Consider the following 16,760-nt stretch of genomic DNA (forward strand, 5'->3'; position numbering starts at 1 on the left):
ATTCCTATTATCTGTTGTGAAAGGTGCCCCTAATTCATATTTCTGAGCAATTCTGTAACTCGCACCACTTTTTTACGCATTCAAATCCACGTTAATTAAAAAGTAAAGATAACAAAATGTCTCTCCCGTCCTCCACTCTGTTGACACCAAATTACCTGGTTCTAGGGACAATGATGCCTGTAATATAGTGAGCTCTACAAGACATCTCGCGGACACGTACCTTTGGTAAGTTTATTAAACATTTCTATGCATTGTAATGAATTACTATTGTATACACGTGAATGTGTGCTGCTCACCTGTACTCTGTGCCCACGGAAGAGGCTCCTGGTGGTTCCACATGAGCACGCAGCGGTAGTACTCAGGTCGGGAGTCCAACTTCACATCAAACGACAGCTGCAGCCAAAAACATGCACAGAAGTGCACATTTTCATCGATGGGAGGATGAAGCAGGCACGGATATGCAAACACAAAAATATAATGTGCACACTGGATATAAATAAGTCTACAAAATCACAGCAATAACGGCGTGTACACAAGTACACGCAATCAAGTCTCTAGAGTTCTAAGATGGGCATTGTGTTTGAGTGGTAATAGGTGACATTGACTATCGGTGGCGTGAAACCAGAGGGGGGAGGTGGGAGACGACCTGACAAACTTGGCGAGGTGTGTGAGCAGCAGCGAGGCGGAGGACTGTGTTCACTACGCGAGAAGAAAAGATTCTCACGTACGGCACATCTATTTATTTATTTACATGTTACCAGCTAAGGCCCACTGAGCTATTTAGCAATTTTTCAGAAGCAATCTGGCCACAAATGATAGCTCAACGAAGTGACTTATCACGTGGCAATCTATAGCAGCCAAATACTTGAAACTCAAGTTTACAAATGTGGAAGGAAAAACCGGAGGACCCGGACAAAAATCCATGCGACCACGGGGAGAGAGACACGCAAACTCCAAATATGCAGCAGACGTCAGGGTCGGGATCTAACTCAAGACCTCCTTCATACCAGGCGACGTGAGTGATCATCGGTATTGCCACTGTGAGATGAGACTCTATGTGCAAGGCTCTATCCATAAGGAATCTAAGGGAAACCTCACGCCTGATTAAAATACTAAGAGTTACTGTCGTGCATGGTCGGATAATTGAATCCATATCACTGGTATCGCGGTGCAGTGTGCACACCATTGGTTCCAGCACAATCAGAGATCTAACATACACAAGCGCTCCTAAAAAGCCCAAGCACAATAAAACAACGGCTGTCATTTGCAGCTGATTTCAATGACACCACCACACTTATTGTGCCAGGCAAGCTGCACTTTAAAGCTGCAAAGTAGCAAAGGCTCACTGGTAAGAGGTCACGAGACATACACTGATGTTATGGAGTGACTGGCACAAGTGCAATATTTATGCAAAATCAATTTCTATCCGATCACAACTGCAATACGCAAAAGTTGCAATCTAAACACGAAGCCTTTTACAATTGCGCAGACGCTAGACGAGCAGATGTTGTGCCGAATAACAGTTTACGTGCATGGACCATTATCAATCAAAACATTATTTAGTAAATAAGGTACCGTAACAAAAGACTAAAAAGCGACGAACCTGTAATATCACGCTACATTTGTTTTCATTATAGCTACATAGTATAAAAGCTAAATATCAATATGCAGCTTTAAGTAGAAAACTGTATTAAATGTGATTAACTATCTCCTGTTGATAAAAAAAAAAACACAGACCATTCTCAGAGCATAGCATTCCCAGGTTTCTGAAGTACATTTTCCCAGAAAAGAGTTTACATTGGAGTAAACATGCTTCCCTATTCTAGACAGCATAGAGCAATGCTCAACTATCTTGGCAACGACTGCTGGCATCCCAAATTATGGTAATTTTATCATCCCTGAAGGTATGATGAGCCGAGCCAATCCCATGAAACTAAAATTTGAACTAAATCAAGTGCTCTTCAATGGCACCACTTTAATGACACCATAAGTGAAAAAGAAAAGCCAACAGACAGTCCAGTGGGGAATTGAACCCACGAAACCAAAAACGACTGCCCAGAAATAATCTTTCCTTACATCAGTGGCCTGCGCACCACCCAACATCGGAGTCATGGAAATCTGGGACAACCAGGGCTCAGATTTAATGGAGACATTCAATAAGACACCCATACATATATAAAACCAACACAATAATAATAATAATAATGATTTATCTCATTATTTCAATAACACATCTGGAAGAGACGAGTCTATTTTAGAAAAGAAGAAACGTTGGTTCAATGTCCTTTCATCCAGATATAGAGAATGAATGAGCACAAATATAATGCTGTGTTTGCCTTTGCGGAACCGTGTTCGTTTGTAGAGAAACACAATAAAAACCTGCCATTTTACAAGAACACACATCACAAGCAGCAATACATATATTTCATTATTATTATTCTTTATAAGCATAACACTTTATTAAAAAGTAAAATAAAAATTCACCTCTCTATAAATCCACTGCTGTATGAAGGCCCTCTTGCCATGTCAGTCAATAAAGTTATTTGACCATACTTCACCATGCTGGTCAGTGTAGGTTAATGAAGGGGTTGGGAGCACCCAGGACTAATTGCGATATCGCTCACCACTGCGGTTAGCCATGGCCAGGAATTTTACTCAGGTAGCCAGATTCATATTCGTTTGTTTTGTGTTGTTCCCTACTATATTGTGTTGTGGTACTGTCATCGTGAATCTGTTTTGGTGTGTTTATTATGCCTGTGCTATATGTGTATGAGAACATATGTTTGGATCTGTGTTTTGTGTTTGTTTTCATGGGACAGCAGGAGAGCGGTGTTGCAGAATTTCGCGCTACGAACCCAGAGACCCGAGTTCAATTCCCGCTCACGGCCAACACCAGTGGCAATTATATGAACTGGTCATGGGCCTGCTCTTGGTTGACCTGGTGCGGTGTGTAAATATCACCACTGGGGAAACAAAGGCAGCTGGGAGTAGTGCTAGCCACCCCCTCATGTGCCGTATCGACCTTCATAGGTGCTCGCTAACAGCACCTGCCCAAATAAATCTTTATCTGTGTTTCTTTTCTCATGGCTGGTTTCTCAGGAGGAGACTCTTGAAAGATATTGTTGTTGTTGGCCACTGCCTTCCAAGAAAATATGGAAGCAACACTCACAATGGATGCAACTACAGCATCTGCCAATTCGCCTGTTCTATTCAATCATAATACCTGTGGGACTGTCCTGTGACCTCCTGCCTGAAAGTCAACTGCACTCACCATGGCCTCAAAGTGCACAAGGCTATGCATAAGCAACAAGATGTTACCACCACTTGACAGCTGAGATTGCCGTGTGTGTGTGTGAGATTTCAGCAACATCACGGTGTTCCTCTTTACCCTGGCCTTGAGAATGGTGGGTCGGGGATCGGCTGTGCCCTGCATCTTGCGCAAGGCAGGGATAACAAACAGGTGGCAAGTGACGATGGCAGAGACCGGGTTTCCTGTTGGGAAAGAAGTGACAGATGGCAGAGCACAGAAAGATAATGGTGGGTGGTGAGTAGAGGGTGAAGAAGTGTAAAAGGGAAAGTTGGATTCAATTATCCAATAACAGTTATTGCCGGCAATCTGCGTGTGAAAGCTATATTCACAAGCAGGCAAAAGCCCATTGTGACATCCTGAAGGAAGTAGATATTTTCGAGACGATTTTCGTTGACCTGTTAAGGTATGATTGGAGAGTGTCTTTAACTCTCTGTGGGACTGTTTAGTTGTCCATCACTGCACCGATGCCTTCAACACCGGTGCACACTTGACCCACCACTACACGATAGACTCATGTGTGGGAGAGTGGCTGAAGGGGGGCTATGACAATGCCACAGTGTTAACAATGATGAAACCACACACTTTTGAGAATATTATTAAATACGGCAGCAGCGTGTTATTGGTGGAGCCGGATGATGATAATAATAAAAAGACAATGCAGTTTCACTCAAGGGCATTGCAATCTCGATGCTCAACTTGTGTATGCGTATATATTTTTAGTTCCTATTTGTCAGTATGTGGGGGAATTATGCAGTTTGTATTAATAATCGTGAACATAAACGCATCTCAAATATGTAACAAAGCTGGGTACACACGTACACATGCACGGGGATACACACACATCATGAGCAAACCCACAGCAGCATCAAAACCAAAATGTATCCTAAAATTCTGGCTTACCCGGAAGTGCAAAAATCATTTTCTTGATGCCGTTGACTGCCGCAGTCGCGAAGGTAGTGGGAAGTCTGCAGGAGCCAAAGATAACGGAACACTCATTCAGCCGCACCGTTTGTAACACACAGGCACTTCACTTTGCGGTTTTAAGACGTAATAGCAGTTTTCTAGTGCTCTGCGGACCAAATTGTATTTCTCAGAGTAGTGATCAAGCCAAGGTGAAGCTATTATATAATTTAGTCTGTATGTTTGAAAGGTTTAAAATAGATAAACAGATGACAACCACAGGCAACAGAGATTTCTGTTGTTTCTTATTGTTGTCGTATGTTCTTGAATTTTAATTTTCAATTCAGATTCAAGTATTTTCATTATTAAGTCGGTCAATATAGGGTTCCCCCACACATGTTCTAATGAGATTTCACTACAACAATAAACCTATGATAAAAAAAGAATCGTTTGTTCGTTTGTTTTAATTTTAACACTCAGTAAAGAATACACAAAAATGCACAGTACAGGCATATCAATAAACATGCAGTGACGTAAGATCCCCACAGGAATCACACCCTTTGTATGTATGTTCTTTTGCAACGTATGTAGCCAACCGTGCAATCGGAGATGCAGGAGGACAACAAACAACTCTCAGTGGAGACCAATGACGAGTGTAAGACGACAGACTGACGTGCCTTGTGTGCCTGAGAGGTTGACAACCAGCATGGTGGCACTCACCCTGGCTTCATGAATACACGGCCAAAGTGAATCTGCGCCTGTAGATCGACGGTTAGAACCTGCTTCAGATAGTCCTGCAACATTACAGAGCGCCACGTAACTTTACAAACACGTTTTACGTGGTTTTGCTTTAAATTCTAAGATAGACGAATGAAGACCTCCCCACTGTCGTCTCTCGGGAAACTCCTCGGGGTAAGGGCATCTTGCGGCCAACAAATTAACTACTTTTGGGACACTGCACCAGGCGGGGATTGCTTGCCAGTTTTTTTTAAAGGCCTCGTGTACGACGGCTCGCGTTCATGTTTTACGCTCTACGATAGGAACTTAAGCAGACACACCAGATATGAGATGGCCAGATTGCCACGGTCATCCAGTATTCTTGTGAGAACGTATCATTTAATTTTCCTTTTACTCGGAATAAGTCAACAAACTAGGAGTAAAATCTACTCAACATACATGCATATGCCCCAACAAAAATAAATGTATTCTAGATTTGAAGTTTTCGTGACTGCAGGGATCCATACTCTTTGGTTCTTTCGGTAAAGTCACGTAGGGTGAGGGTGGCACCCTCGCCCTACTCCTCCCATCCTTTGCTCCTCCCCCCTCTCTTACTTAATATAACCTCTTACCACAGCATCTCCCACTTCAGCTAAAAAAAATAATGTTGTCGTTTTTTTCACACCTGATAATGATTGCTTGTGTTGCAATCGAAACGTCGTGATTGCAATTTTTTTAAAATATATATTTTATACCTACGTGACTTTATCGAAAGAACCAAAGAGTATAAAAATAAATGTAGTTTTAGAAGTAGGTGTAATTATTTAAGGGAGGAATAGTCTTTTAACAGACAAAACACTGTCGTAATGATGGGAGTTTCTATACAAATGTAGTTATGAAGAGCAGAACTAAGGCGACATTAAACATAGTTCGTATTGGACAGAGGAATTAACAAAAAATATTAATGAAGAGTATAGAACTAGAATGGACATGCAGATAATAAACATCTTTACAAAAGTATAAGGAGTACAGATACAAATTTTAAAACATAATTCGCTATTCCTAGTTAACTATGGTGACAGGTGTTCAATGATCAAGAGGTAATGATTTGTAGTGCGTTACCCCATGACATAATTACAAAGAGAAGCAATTATGTTTACCAGAAAAAGAATGTTCAAACAAATGATAATATTCACGACAGAGCTATTAGACCAGATGGAACGAGTCATTCTGAACTCGGAAATAGGTATGCAAATTTTCCATGCAAGTAGACCTCATCAATCACGCATAATGTATTTTGAAACACCTGCAGAAGAATGTACTTCCTTTCAACCACGTTCTAATCCCTCCTCCTCACACAATTCACCCTGAGCGTCAAACAAAACATCCCCAGTAGCTGACAGCCACACGTCTCTAGATTCCTTTGCACCCACTGCGAGGTTCCCGGAGGTTCAGGCCCTCCCTGGCGAGCCCACCTTCTCCCCCATGGAAACTCCTCCCGATGTGACGATGACATCCGCCTGCGCGAGAGCTTCTTGAAACGCTTGTAGCAAATCGTCCGGGCTGCGGAGCAAATGCATAACACAAATACAGACACACACACCACATACAACCATCCTCACACACATTATACACATCACACTGCACTGCATTTAAAATGCACTAAAAATCTAGCTGGGTGTCACCCAAGTATTCAACTTAAAAGTAACAATTTACACTTCTAAAGTGTCTTTCACCAGGAGGTAAGAAGGTGCTGTATAGAGCAGCAAGAAAGCAAAACCATGCAGGCTGACACCACGTTTTAAGGAGGATTTGAATAAACCGAATGTTCAATAGAAGTGCAGTCCATAACCTGGGGGCCACATGAGAAAAAGCCCGGTGACCCATCATCGTTGTACAGAGACATGACCTTGGCACAGACACAGCGGGCCAGACTCAGATGAGCGAAGTACTCTTGTTGGATCATATGGGCGAAGGAAGTCTCGTATATGTGAGGGAGCAGCATTATTGAGGGCCTTGTAGGTGAGGAGAATCCTGAACTCTACACAAAACCGGACCAGCAGCCAATAGAGATATGCATAGGGCAGGGGTTGTACATTCAGCAACAGGCGTGCACATAAGAATTCTGGCAACCGTATTCTGCACATGTTGAAGGCGACGTAACAGTTTAAGGGGGATGCCAGCAAATAGTGAATTACACATTACAATTGGAAAAGCACGTGTAAAAATCCTGGCTGTGGGTGGGTTGATTCAGTAATTCATTCAGAGACAATACAATTAGTGTCACTTAGTGGAAAACCATGAAGAGATAACTCTTCCCCTCATGGTACCGTGGCCTTTCCACCGCAGAATTGCCTCTGGCAGAGCACGACTCAGTCTACCGTGTGGTGGCGATTCGTTTTGGACATACATTTTATAAATACATTACACATTTTTTTAATTAACCATGTTTATTAACAGAAAAAAAAACAATTACCTCAACACTGTAACCTTTGGCACACAGATTAATTAGTATGCAAACAGTGTTCTGGCTGGATTTGATTTGCAAAATTTTTTTGTTTCACTTTAGGGAGAGTCTTCCCAAAACACCCTACATTTTGCCTAAACTGTTACCCGCTTCAAAAGATTTTACTGGACCTCGGGCAATTATTGAAGGCAGATTGGGATGGAATGATAAAACAGAGGCAAATGAGAGCAGGATTTCGTGCTTTTAAAAAACCGAGCTAGATAATGAACAGCATTCCAATGTGTGCGAAAATAAAGTTTTCAATCCGTGTACATTGTGCACTGTCATATGCATCAATAACATGAAGAGTGAAAAATAGAACAAAAGCTGACAACTATGCAAAGACCAAGGATAGACGCATGCATACAATTAACTTGCGAGAGAAAATGAGAAACATACGTATCAGGAAAAAAAGCACAGGTCAGAGATATTATACCAACTGTTAACAAAAGTAAGTGGGCTTGGGGCAGACATATAAATGGAGGGGATGACGGTCGATGGACGAGACTGGTGATGAAATGGCATCCAAAGCAGATGTCCTAGAGCAGTGCTTCTCAACCTCCTTCATTTCATGTCACACATTTCAAAACTTGGTCGCTCTTCCCGGTACACCGAACCAAAAACAATCACTATGGGCTCCCGGGTTAGCCGTTTGCCCCAACTGCGCACGCACGACCAAGAGAGTCGAGCGGACCGGGGGGTGGGGTCTTACAGCTGTGTACCAATGGAGAGCGGGGAGGGTGGGAGGTGGAGAGCTGGATCAGCCAAATAACGGAGAGTTTGCCTGACCGAGGTTTTCCTTTCACAGAATTCGGAAAATACCACAGCACACCTGGGACGACTCCTGCTACGGCACACTGGTTGCGCAACACTCCCCTAAAAGACAATGACCATGGAGATTGAGCTATGCGTGTAGCTCGTGCAGGAGCGAGATGGATTGCAGCATCACGGGAGCATGTGGGATGATGACGGCGTAGAGAAGCCTCCATATAGCGGTGAGTAAACTAAACTATAAACCATTTTTTATTTTACCAAGTAAGGCCCACTGAGCTATGCAGCTCTTTTTAAGAAGCACCCTGGCCACAGATGATAGCTCAACAAAATGGCTTATCACGTTTAAATTTATAGCAACCAAACACTCTAAACGCGTGATGTTGATTCTAAAAGTGAAGGGAAAAAACGAAGAACCTGAAGAAAAAAAACGCGACCACGGAAAGAGCAAACAAACTCCAAATATACAGGCATCAGGGTCGGGATCGAACCCACACCCTCTTGTAATACAGGCGAGGTAGTTAACATCGCCACCTCGGTGCAAGGCTAGAACAAGGCTGGTGACGAATGTCACTTGCTTTCACTCCTTTAAGGTCCCAGACATATCAAATCATCCTGATTATTACCTCATGAGACACACTGACACCTCAAAGCTAATGACCATTTTGCACCTTCCAGTTGTCACCCTGCCAGTTAACACAGCTCCGTGTTGGGCGGCAGAGCCACTCAAGACGATATCAGGAAGGTAGAAAAGTCCAGAATTTGGATAGCTGGTCACTTCTACTCATGAATTGCATCGAGTAGGAAACTTCAGTACCCGAAGAAAACCAATCCATAGGAGAGGATAGCACTCAAAGATGCACAAGTACAGGGCAACAATTGTGCTTACTATACTGCCATCTCCTGGTCACCTCACAGCCAGCAGGTGTGAAAGTTTCATAAATCTAAAAGGTAAGTCATCACTTAACCTGTTTTTATACAACGCGTTTTCGCTATAAAGTGGTTCTTCTATTTGGGAACTATTTTTGCACAACACGGAACGAATGCCGCTATAACGCGGTTTCTGAGTGGTCGAATCGAACGGCTTTCCCGAGCTGTGTAGCTAAGCGGTATAACACAGTCTGGGCAGTGATACAGCACGCCGGCGTAGCCTCATCTCAAATCTTTTGTCCCGACACGGGATGACTGCAGGCTGATTTTATGGCGCAAGTGTGATTGAGTAAAGCAATTCCTCGCATTACGCGATTTTGCTTAACGCGGCACTATTCTGGAACGCATCTAATAGGTTAAACAGGGGATTACTGTACAATCCACCAAAAACATGCAAGAGCCATCATTTCCCAGATGGTTGGTCCCCATTACGACCTAGAGCTCTATTTTAATGTCCATGGATGAAGGCCTCCCAAGCGCCACATCAGTCATGGGGGTTGACTATACTTCATCCCACTGGTCAGTGCAGGATGGCGAAGGGAGGGTTACACGTAACTTGTTCTCGTTTCATTCACCAAAGATATCAATGACTGCTGTGAAGTGAACTCGAGTATATGGGTGCACGGCGTAGTGCACTAAAATCAGCGTTCCACCCCTAGTCCCCATTATAGCACTTCTAAAGTTATTGCCAATGGCTCAGGACCAACCAGGAGAGATGAGCACCACTTCATGCTCATTTGAATATTCAGAAAAGTTGGCACACAGTTTCATATAGACTACATCCATAACCAGTGTCATCTGCTTTCCAAGTACGAATACTCATTCAAATTATCCAGCAAGCATATCCCTGTACTTTCATACAACTTCTGATAAGATGCATGTTCTGGTGAGTGTATACACATGCTTGGAGCAAAAGGGTACCAATAACTGTCAACGCATCTGCAGTCTGGCGCATGACGGACCCTGTCACCGATCAGTTCTCTAGACATTGGGGGTTTAAGTGTGTGCGACATTAGCGGTCAACATTTGTTGTGACTAGCGTTGACACGACGAAGAAGGAAGCCATGAGCCTCAGTGGTAGTGGAGTGGCGGGCGAAGCAGCCGCGTGCGCGAGGGAGGCGTGGCCGAGTGCACACGTGTGGGTGCCCGTGCGCACTAACGTGGGTGTGATCGTACTGGTCTCGCACGATGCCCATGTCGATGGTCGGGAAGCCCTGCTCTTGGATGGCCGCCAGCAATGTGGTACGGTTGCTATCTCGGATCATGCCTGGATGAAGGGGCTCCTCTGGATTCAGAAGCTGTAGGACAGCACACAAGACAAAGATGCCCCTGTTAGCCTCAACAGACTGTGAGGGCAAGTGCTGGTGGCGAGCAGCTATGAAGGTCGGCACGGTACATGAAGGGGTGGGTGGCCAGCACCACGCCCGCCGCCTTTATTTCTCCCCAGCGGCGATGTTTACATACCACTCCAGGTACTCATTTGAGGCTGAGGCGATCTAGGGGAGGCTCAAAACCAGTTCGGATAATCATCACTTAGCATCTTGACTTAGAGCTTTCGTGACAGCAGGAATTCATATTCTTTGGGTCTTTCAATAAAGTCACGTAGATAGGTTCAAAGAAAATAACAAAATAACAAAAAACTACGAAGTTTTGATCGCAACACAAGCGGTCGTCCTGATGACGACCGCTTGTGTTGAATGCATCACATGACGACCGCTTGTGTTGCGATCGAAACGTTATAGCTTTTTGTTATTTTGTTATTTTCTTTGAACCTATCTACGTGACTTTACCGAAAGACCCAAAGAACAACACTTAGCAGTTACCGCATCGCGCACTTTCAGATGCACTTCTGCGGCCGTCTGGAACGCTCTTCCGATATTAGGAAGCCACTGGAGCTATGCACTTTAAATCTAGATTGAAAACTAATTTCTTTAGAGCTGCTTTTTGTTTTTAGTTTGTCGTCCTTCCCCGAACCTCCGATTAGCACGGTTGGCTACGTATGGTGCGAAAGAAGCTCAACATACACATACAGAACGCTAACCGCTACACTACAGCACATGCACACCCAATATTAACATAAAATGTGAGGTGGCCTGCATCACAATTGATTTCCTGAAACAAAGTGGGAGAGATTTTTACAAAACCATGTTGTTGATCCAGAGCAGCAAACATTCTTGAAATTATGACCAAGATTGACTTATCATTGTTGATCTATTTTTGTAATTGTCTTGTCCAAATCTGACAAATGACCATTGCAGCTGTTCCACTTATTTATAGATAAGCACTGTCAGTTTGTACCCATGTACTCATGGTGAATCCTACAAGTCAGAAAACATAAAATGATGAAAGAATATCCATTTCGGAATGTCCAAAGGACCTGTATGCATCAGCCGATCTATATTGATAAAGGTTTGATTTCTGGTCATGTACACCCCTAAATTACTGGCATCTCAGCGATTTAGACCTCCACTGCTAACGCTTTGTAACATACTTTCCTGAAACAGTGTTTCAACAACTCAACAAATAAAACCAGAGCAAAAGGAGCTGTGGTTGTGTCTGGCCACACTATACTCTCAATGGTCTCAATAGGAGTTTGCTAGCAGCATCGGAATTAAAGTGTATAAACAGGAGCTCTTTGTCTCTGTGTATGTTGTACAAGTGAAATGGCCTCTGCTCTGTTTGGGCTGACATTGCTATTAGTCTGCTTTTGGAATTGTGTTTACATGGCACCCATCCTGGGCACCTTCCAGATTGTCACCCTGCCCGTTGACACGGCTCAGGGTTGTGCTGCGGAATTACTCAAGACGATATCAGGAATGTCTTGCGTCGGGATGGTTGGTCAATTCCGCTCATGTTTTTTGCATCAAGAGGGAAAACTGGAGTTGCTGAAGAAACCAAATGCATACGAGAGGATAACACTCAAAGGTTGACACAGACAGGACATGCTGTGTGCACACCGAGTACTGTGATGTGTTACCTCATTGCCAGTGGACAGCACAGCCACCACAGGCAGCCGGTGCACCTCCACTTTGGTCGCCCCCACAGTGGCCAGCAGGCCCACTTCTGCAGGCCCCACGTGCGAGCCGCGTGACAGCACACACTCGCCACGCCGGATGTCCTGTCCAATGCACCTGTCCATACAAATGCACGCTTGAGAATAAAGTAATTCGATGTGTGAATAATGCCGAGTCAAACCATCTACAGGCTCAAGCGTTGAGGCAATGCTAATCCCCATTACTATGGTGGGGTCAGTTTATCAAATGGACAAGCACTGTTGACTTCTAATGAGTGGTACTTAATTCAGACTGGAAGCTTGAGTACAAATGCATGTGGGTGCACGTAAAAAACAATGGGTACATTTTCACAAGCAGTGCAATATTTCATTAATGTAAATGTTACAATATATAATGGGATCTAAACTCATTATTTCAATTATTGCAAAAAAACAAGCCAAGTCACGTTAGAATTAAGCAAAAACTTGATGACATTAATAAATATATCAACTTCCATCCTGCATCTCTATATATCGGCCTACTACCAGCCTTCGACTAATGTTAGTCACTGTTATGACAATTGGAAAATTCTGACAGAATAACGACGTCAACAATGTGAGGCCTCCAGTCCTCACCGTATGTCCTGTCCTGGCCGTGCCTGGGACAGGATCCGCACCTCGAGCTCCTCTGCTCCCTGTGTGAGCAAAGCAAGAAATCCACGGTAGCTGTCACCAGTGAAATACATGACAGGCAAACAACAGATCAATGACAACCCTACAATAACACTATAGCAAAAGCACGTATTTGCACATTCAATTGCAGAATAAAACTTACAAGCCAATTTTAAAAGTTATAAAGCATCGTCATGTTATTATTTATAAGCACTTTGAGAATAATACAGTAAAACCTTGGATTGCGAGTAACTTGGTCTGCGAGTGTTTTGCAAGACGAGCAATTTTTTTAAAATAAATATTAATTTGATAAACGAGCGAGGTCTTGCAATACGAGTAGTACGTATACGCTTTGTCTGCCGAGCGTCACGTGATCACAACTGAGCCGATGGTTCTTCTCTCTCTCGCTGCGGGATTGTGGGTAATCGTCTCCCATGCTCGGTCTCAGTCGGCGTGCCTCACTCGTATAGTAAACATCCGTGCGAACGTATACTGTTTACTACAGTACTATAGTGTTGTGACCACGTGTATACTGTTTACTACAGTACTATAGTGTTGTGACCACGTGTATACTGTTTACTACATTACTATAGTGTTGTGACCACGTGTATACTATTTACTACAGTGTTGTGACCACGTGTATACTGTTTACTACAGTACTATAGTGTTGTGACCACGTGTATACTGTTTACCAAAGTGTTGTGACCACGTGTATACTGTTTACTACAGTACTATAGTGTTGTGACCACGTGTGTGTGCGTAAAGCATTTTTTTTAAATTTTGTGTCCAAGTGTAGTGACTGTTCTTTAGTAACTGTACTGCAACAATGGCCCCTCCTCCTCTCGTCTCCCTCACACCAGCCACGATCACATTTAATTAATTAATTTGATTACTTCATATTAAATGTAAATAATAAAAATATAAAAAGGTATTTTGTATTAATCATTTTTATATAAATATTTTTGGGTTGTGAAACGAATCATCTGAGTTTCCATTATTTCTTATGGGGAAATTCGCTTTAATATACGAGTGCTTTGGATTACAAACACGTTTCCAGAACAAATTATGCTCACAATCCAAAGTTTTACTGTACGTATTTTTTACGCAGACGTACAGCGAGGGAAAAAAGTATTTGATCCCCTGCTGATTTTGTACGTTCGCCCACTGACAAAGAAATGATCAGTCTATAATTTTAATGGTAGGTTTATTTGAACAGTGAGAGAGAATAACAACAACAAAATCCGGAAAAACGCATGTCAAAAATGTTATAAATTGATTTGCATTTTAATGAAGGAAATAAGTATTTGACCCCTCTGCAAAACATTACTTAGTGCTTGGTGGCAAAACCATTGTTGGCAATCACAGAGGTCAGACGTTTCTTGTAGTTGGCCACCAGGTTTGCACACATCTCAGGAGGGATTTTGTTCCATTCCTCTTTGCAGATCTTCTCCAAGTCATTAAGGTTTCGAGGCTGACGTTTGGCAACTCGAACCTTCAGCTCCCTCCACAGATTTTCTATGGGATTAAGGTCTGGAGACTGGCTAGGCCACTCCAGGACCTTAATGTGCTTCTTCTTGAGCCACTCCTTTGTTGCCTTGGCCGTGTGTTTTGGGTCATTGTCATGCTGGAATACCCATCCACGACCCATTTTCAATGCCCTGGCTGAGGGAAGGAGGTTCTCACCCAAGATTTGACGGTACATGGCCCCGTCAATTGTCCCTTTGATGCGGTGAAGTTGTCCTGTCCCCTTAGCAGAAAAACACCCCCAAACTCTTTGGTTTTATTCGGTAAAGTCACATAGGTAAAATAAAAAGCAATAAAATAATGAAATAAAACAAAATAAAATAAAACAATTGTTTTCTTTTATTTTATCTACGTGACTTTACCGAATAAAATCCTTGCAGTCACGAAAGCTTCAAATCTAGAACACCCCCAAAGCATAATGTTTCCACCTCCATGTTTGACGGTGGAGATGGTGTTCTTGGGGTCATAGGCAGCATTCCTCCTCCTCCAAACACGGCGAGTTGAGTTGATGCCAAAGAGCTCCATTTTTGGTCTCATCTGACCACAACACTTTCACCCAGTTGTCCTCTGAATCATTCAGATGTTCATTGGCAAACTTCAGACGGGCATGTATATGTGCTTTCTTGAGCAGGGGGACCTTGCGGGCGCTGCAGGATTTCAGTCCTTCACGGCGTAGTGTGTTACCAATTGTTTTCTTGGTGACTATGGTCCCAGCTGCCTTGAGATCATAGACAAGATCCTTCCGTGTAGTTCTGGGCCAATTCCTCACCGTTCCAATGATCATTGCAACTCCACGAGGTGAGATCTTGCATGGAGCCCCAGGCCGAGGGAGATTGACAGTTATTTGTGTTTCTTCCATTTGCGAATAATCGCACCAACTGTTGTCACCTTCTCACCAAGCTGCTTGGCAATGGTCTTGTAGCCCATTCCAGCCTTGTGTAGGTCTACAATCTTGTCCCTGACATCCTTGGAGAGCTCTTTGGTCTTGGCCATGGTGGAGAGTTTGGAATCTGATTGATTGCGTCTGTGGACAGGTGTCTTTTATACAGGTAACAAGCTGAGATTAGGAGCACTCCTTTAAGAGTGTGCTCCTAATCTCAGCTCGTTACCTGTATAAAAGACACCTGGGAGCCAGAAATCTTTATGATTGAGAGGGGGTCAAATACTTATTTCCCTCATTAAAATGCAAATCAATTTATAACATTTTTGACATGCGTTTTTCTGGATTTTCTTGTTGTTATTCTGTCTCTCACTGTTCAAATAAACCTACCATGAAAATTATAGACTGACCATTTCTTTGTCAGAGGGCAAACGTACAAAATCAGCAGGGGATCAAATACTTTTGACCCTCACTGTAAGTTCAAATAAAGTAATTAAATTTAGTTTTTAAATACGTCAAAAGGGATTTTCTGTTCTAAATAAGGATTCAAGTGGTGCTCATCTCCTGCTAACAGCCCTGAGTCAGTGGTGGAAATTCTACCTTCCTGTGGCAAGGGTGAGTTGATACATTAGGACAGTCAAACCTCATTAGGATGGACTTAGTAAATTCCCAAACCAGGATGTGAAACCACAACCTTCCGATTGCGAGCTGCTCACTCTACCACTGGGCCACCGATACTTTTGTCCTGCACCTTTCAACTTCCCTTTTAGTGGTAAAAGGCAGAGCGTAAGATTAAACGGCACATCGCATTTACATTGCAGCACTGACATTACTTTCTCCCTGCACTTCTAAAAAAAAAACTGCCCATGAATGTAAGTGCCATGATCCCACAAAAATGCGCTCAAATACATCGTGCACAGTTGTTGAAGTGCAATACGAATCATCACTCGAGTCAAATAACTCCGGATATGTATGTGGGCATTAAGATTAAGCAACGCATTTTATCCCCTTTTACGAGTATAGAAGATTCTCGGTCTTAACACATTAACTGGGTGGGGGTTGGAACTTGTACACAGACGTGATTTTTGCAGCAGTTAATTAAACCCTATTGCCTCAAGTGCTAATCATGCTCTTTTCAGCTTCATCAGTTTCTGTGAGGTAGAGGGGAGGGGAGGAGACGAAGATGTTAAGGGGGTGTTGGGTTCGAGGCTGGGTAGGGGGGGAATAACGTAGGTGGGGGGGGGGGGGGGCAGAATCTGGACAGTATCCATACATGCAGTCAAGCGCACAACCGTATGTATGTTGAACTTATTTTGCACCATGTAGCCAACAATGCTAATCGGAGGTGCGGGGGAAGGAAAGCAAATGAAACACAAAAAGCAGTTCAAAAGAAATTCGTTTTCAATTTAGATTTAAAAGTGCGTAGCTCCAGTGGCTTCCTAATATTGGAAGGAAGAGCATTCCAGATGGCCGCACCTGATATTTTCATCACAAGAATGGGCAATCACCGCCTCCACAGCAACGCTCACTACACTATACCTACTATAATTACCCAAGA

At 43.2% G+C, this 16,760-nt stretch overlaps 1 protein-coding gene across 1 annotated transcript in view; it reads right to left on the bottom strand.

Moving 5' to 3' along the window:
* LOC116939339 (gephyrin-like) overlaps positions 1–16,760 on the bottom strand; it is an 88,597-nt gene that overhangs the window by 7,547 nt on the left and 64,290 nt on the right. Inside the window, exons 13-20 of the mRNA XM_032947565.2 lie at positions 12,763–12,821; positions 12,112–12,265; positions 10,311–10,432; positions 6,403–6,490; positions 4,931–5,004; positions 4,211–4,275; positions 3,389–3,492; positions 297–393 (exon numbers count right to left, since the gene is read on the bottom strand). Of these exons, the coding sequence (XP_032803456.1) occupies positions 297–393; positions 3,389–3,492; positions 4,211–4,275; positions 4,931–5,004; positions 6,403–6,490; positions 10,311–10,432; positions 12,112–12,265; positions 12,763–12,821 (763 nt within the window). The remainder of the gene's footprint in view (positions 1–296; positions 394–3,388; positions 3,493–4,210; positions 4,276–4,930; positions 5,005–6,402; positions 6,491–10,310; positions 10,433–12,111; positions 12,266–12,762; positions 12,822–16,760) is intronic.

This window comes from Petromyzon marinus, chromosome 6 (assembly GCF_048934315.1).
Source record: "Petromyzon marinus isolate PM22_M1 ecotype Great Lakes invasive population chromosome 6, UKy_Petmar_22M1.pri1.0, whole genome shotgun sequence".
Taxonomy (NCBI): domain Eukaryota; kingdom Metazoa; phylum Chordata; class Hyperoartia; order Petromyzontiformes; family Petromyzontidae; genus Petromyzon; species Petromyzon marinus.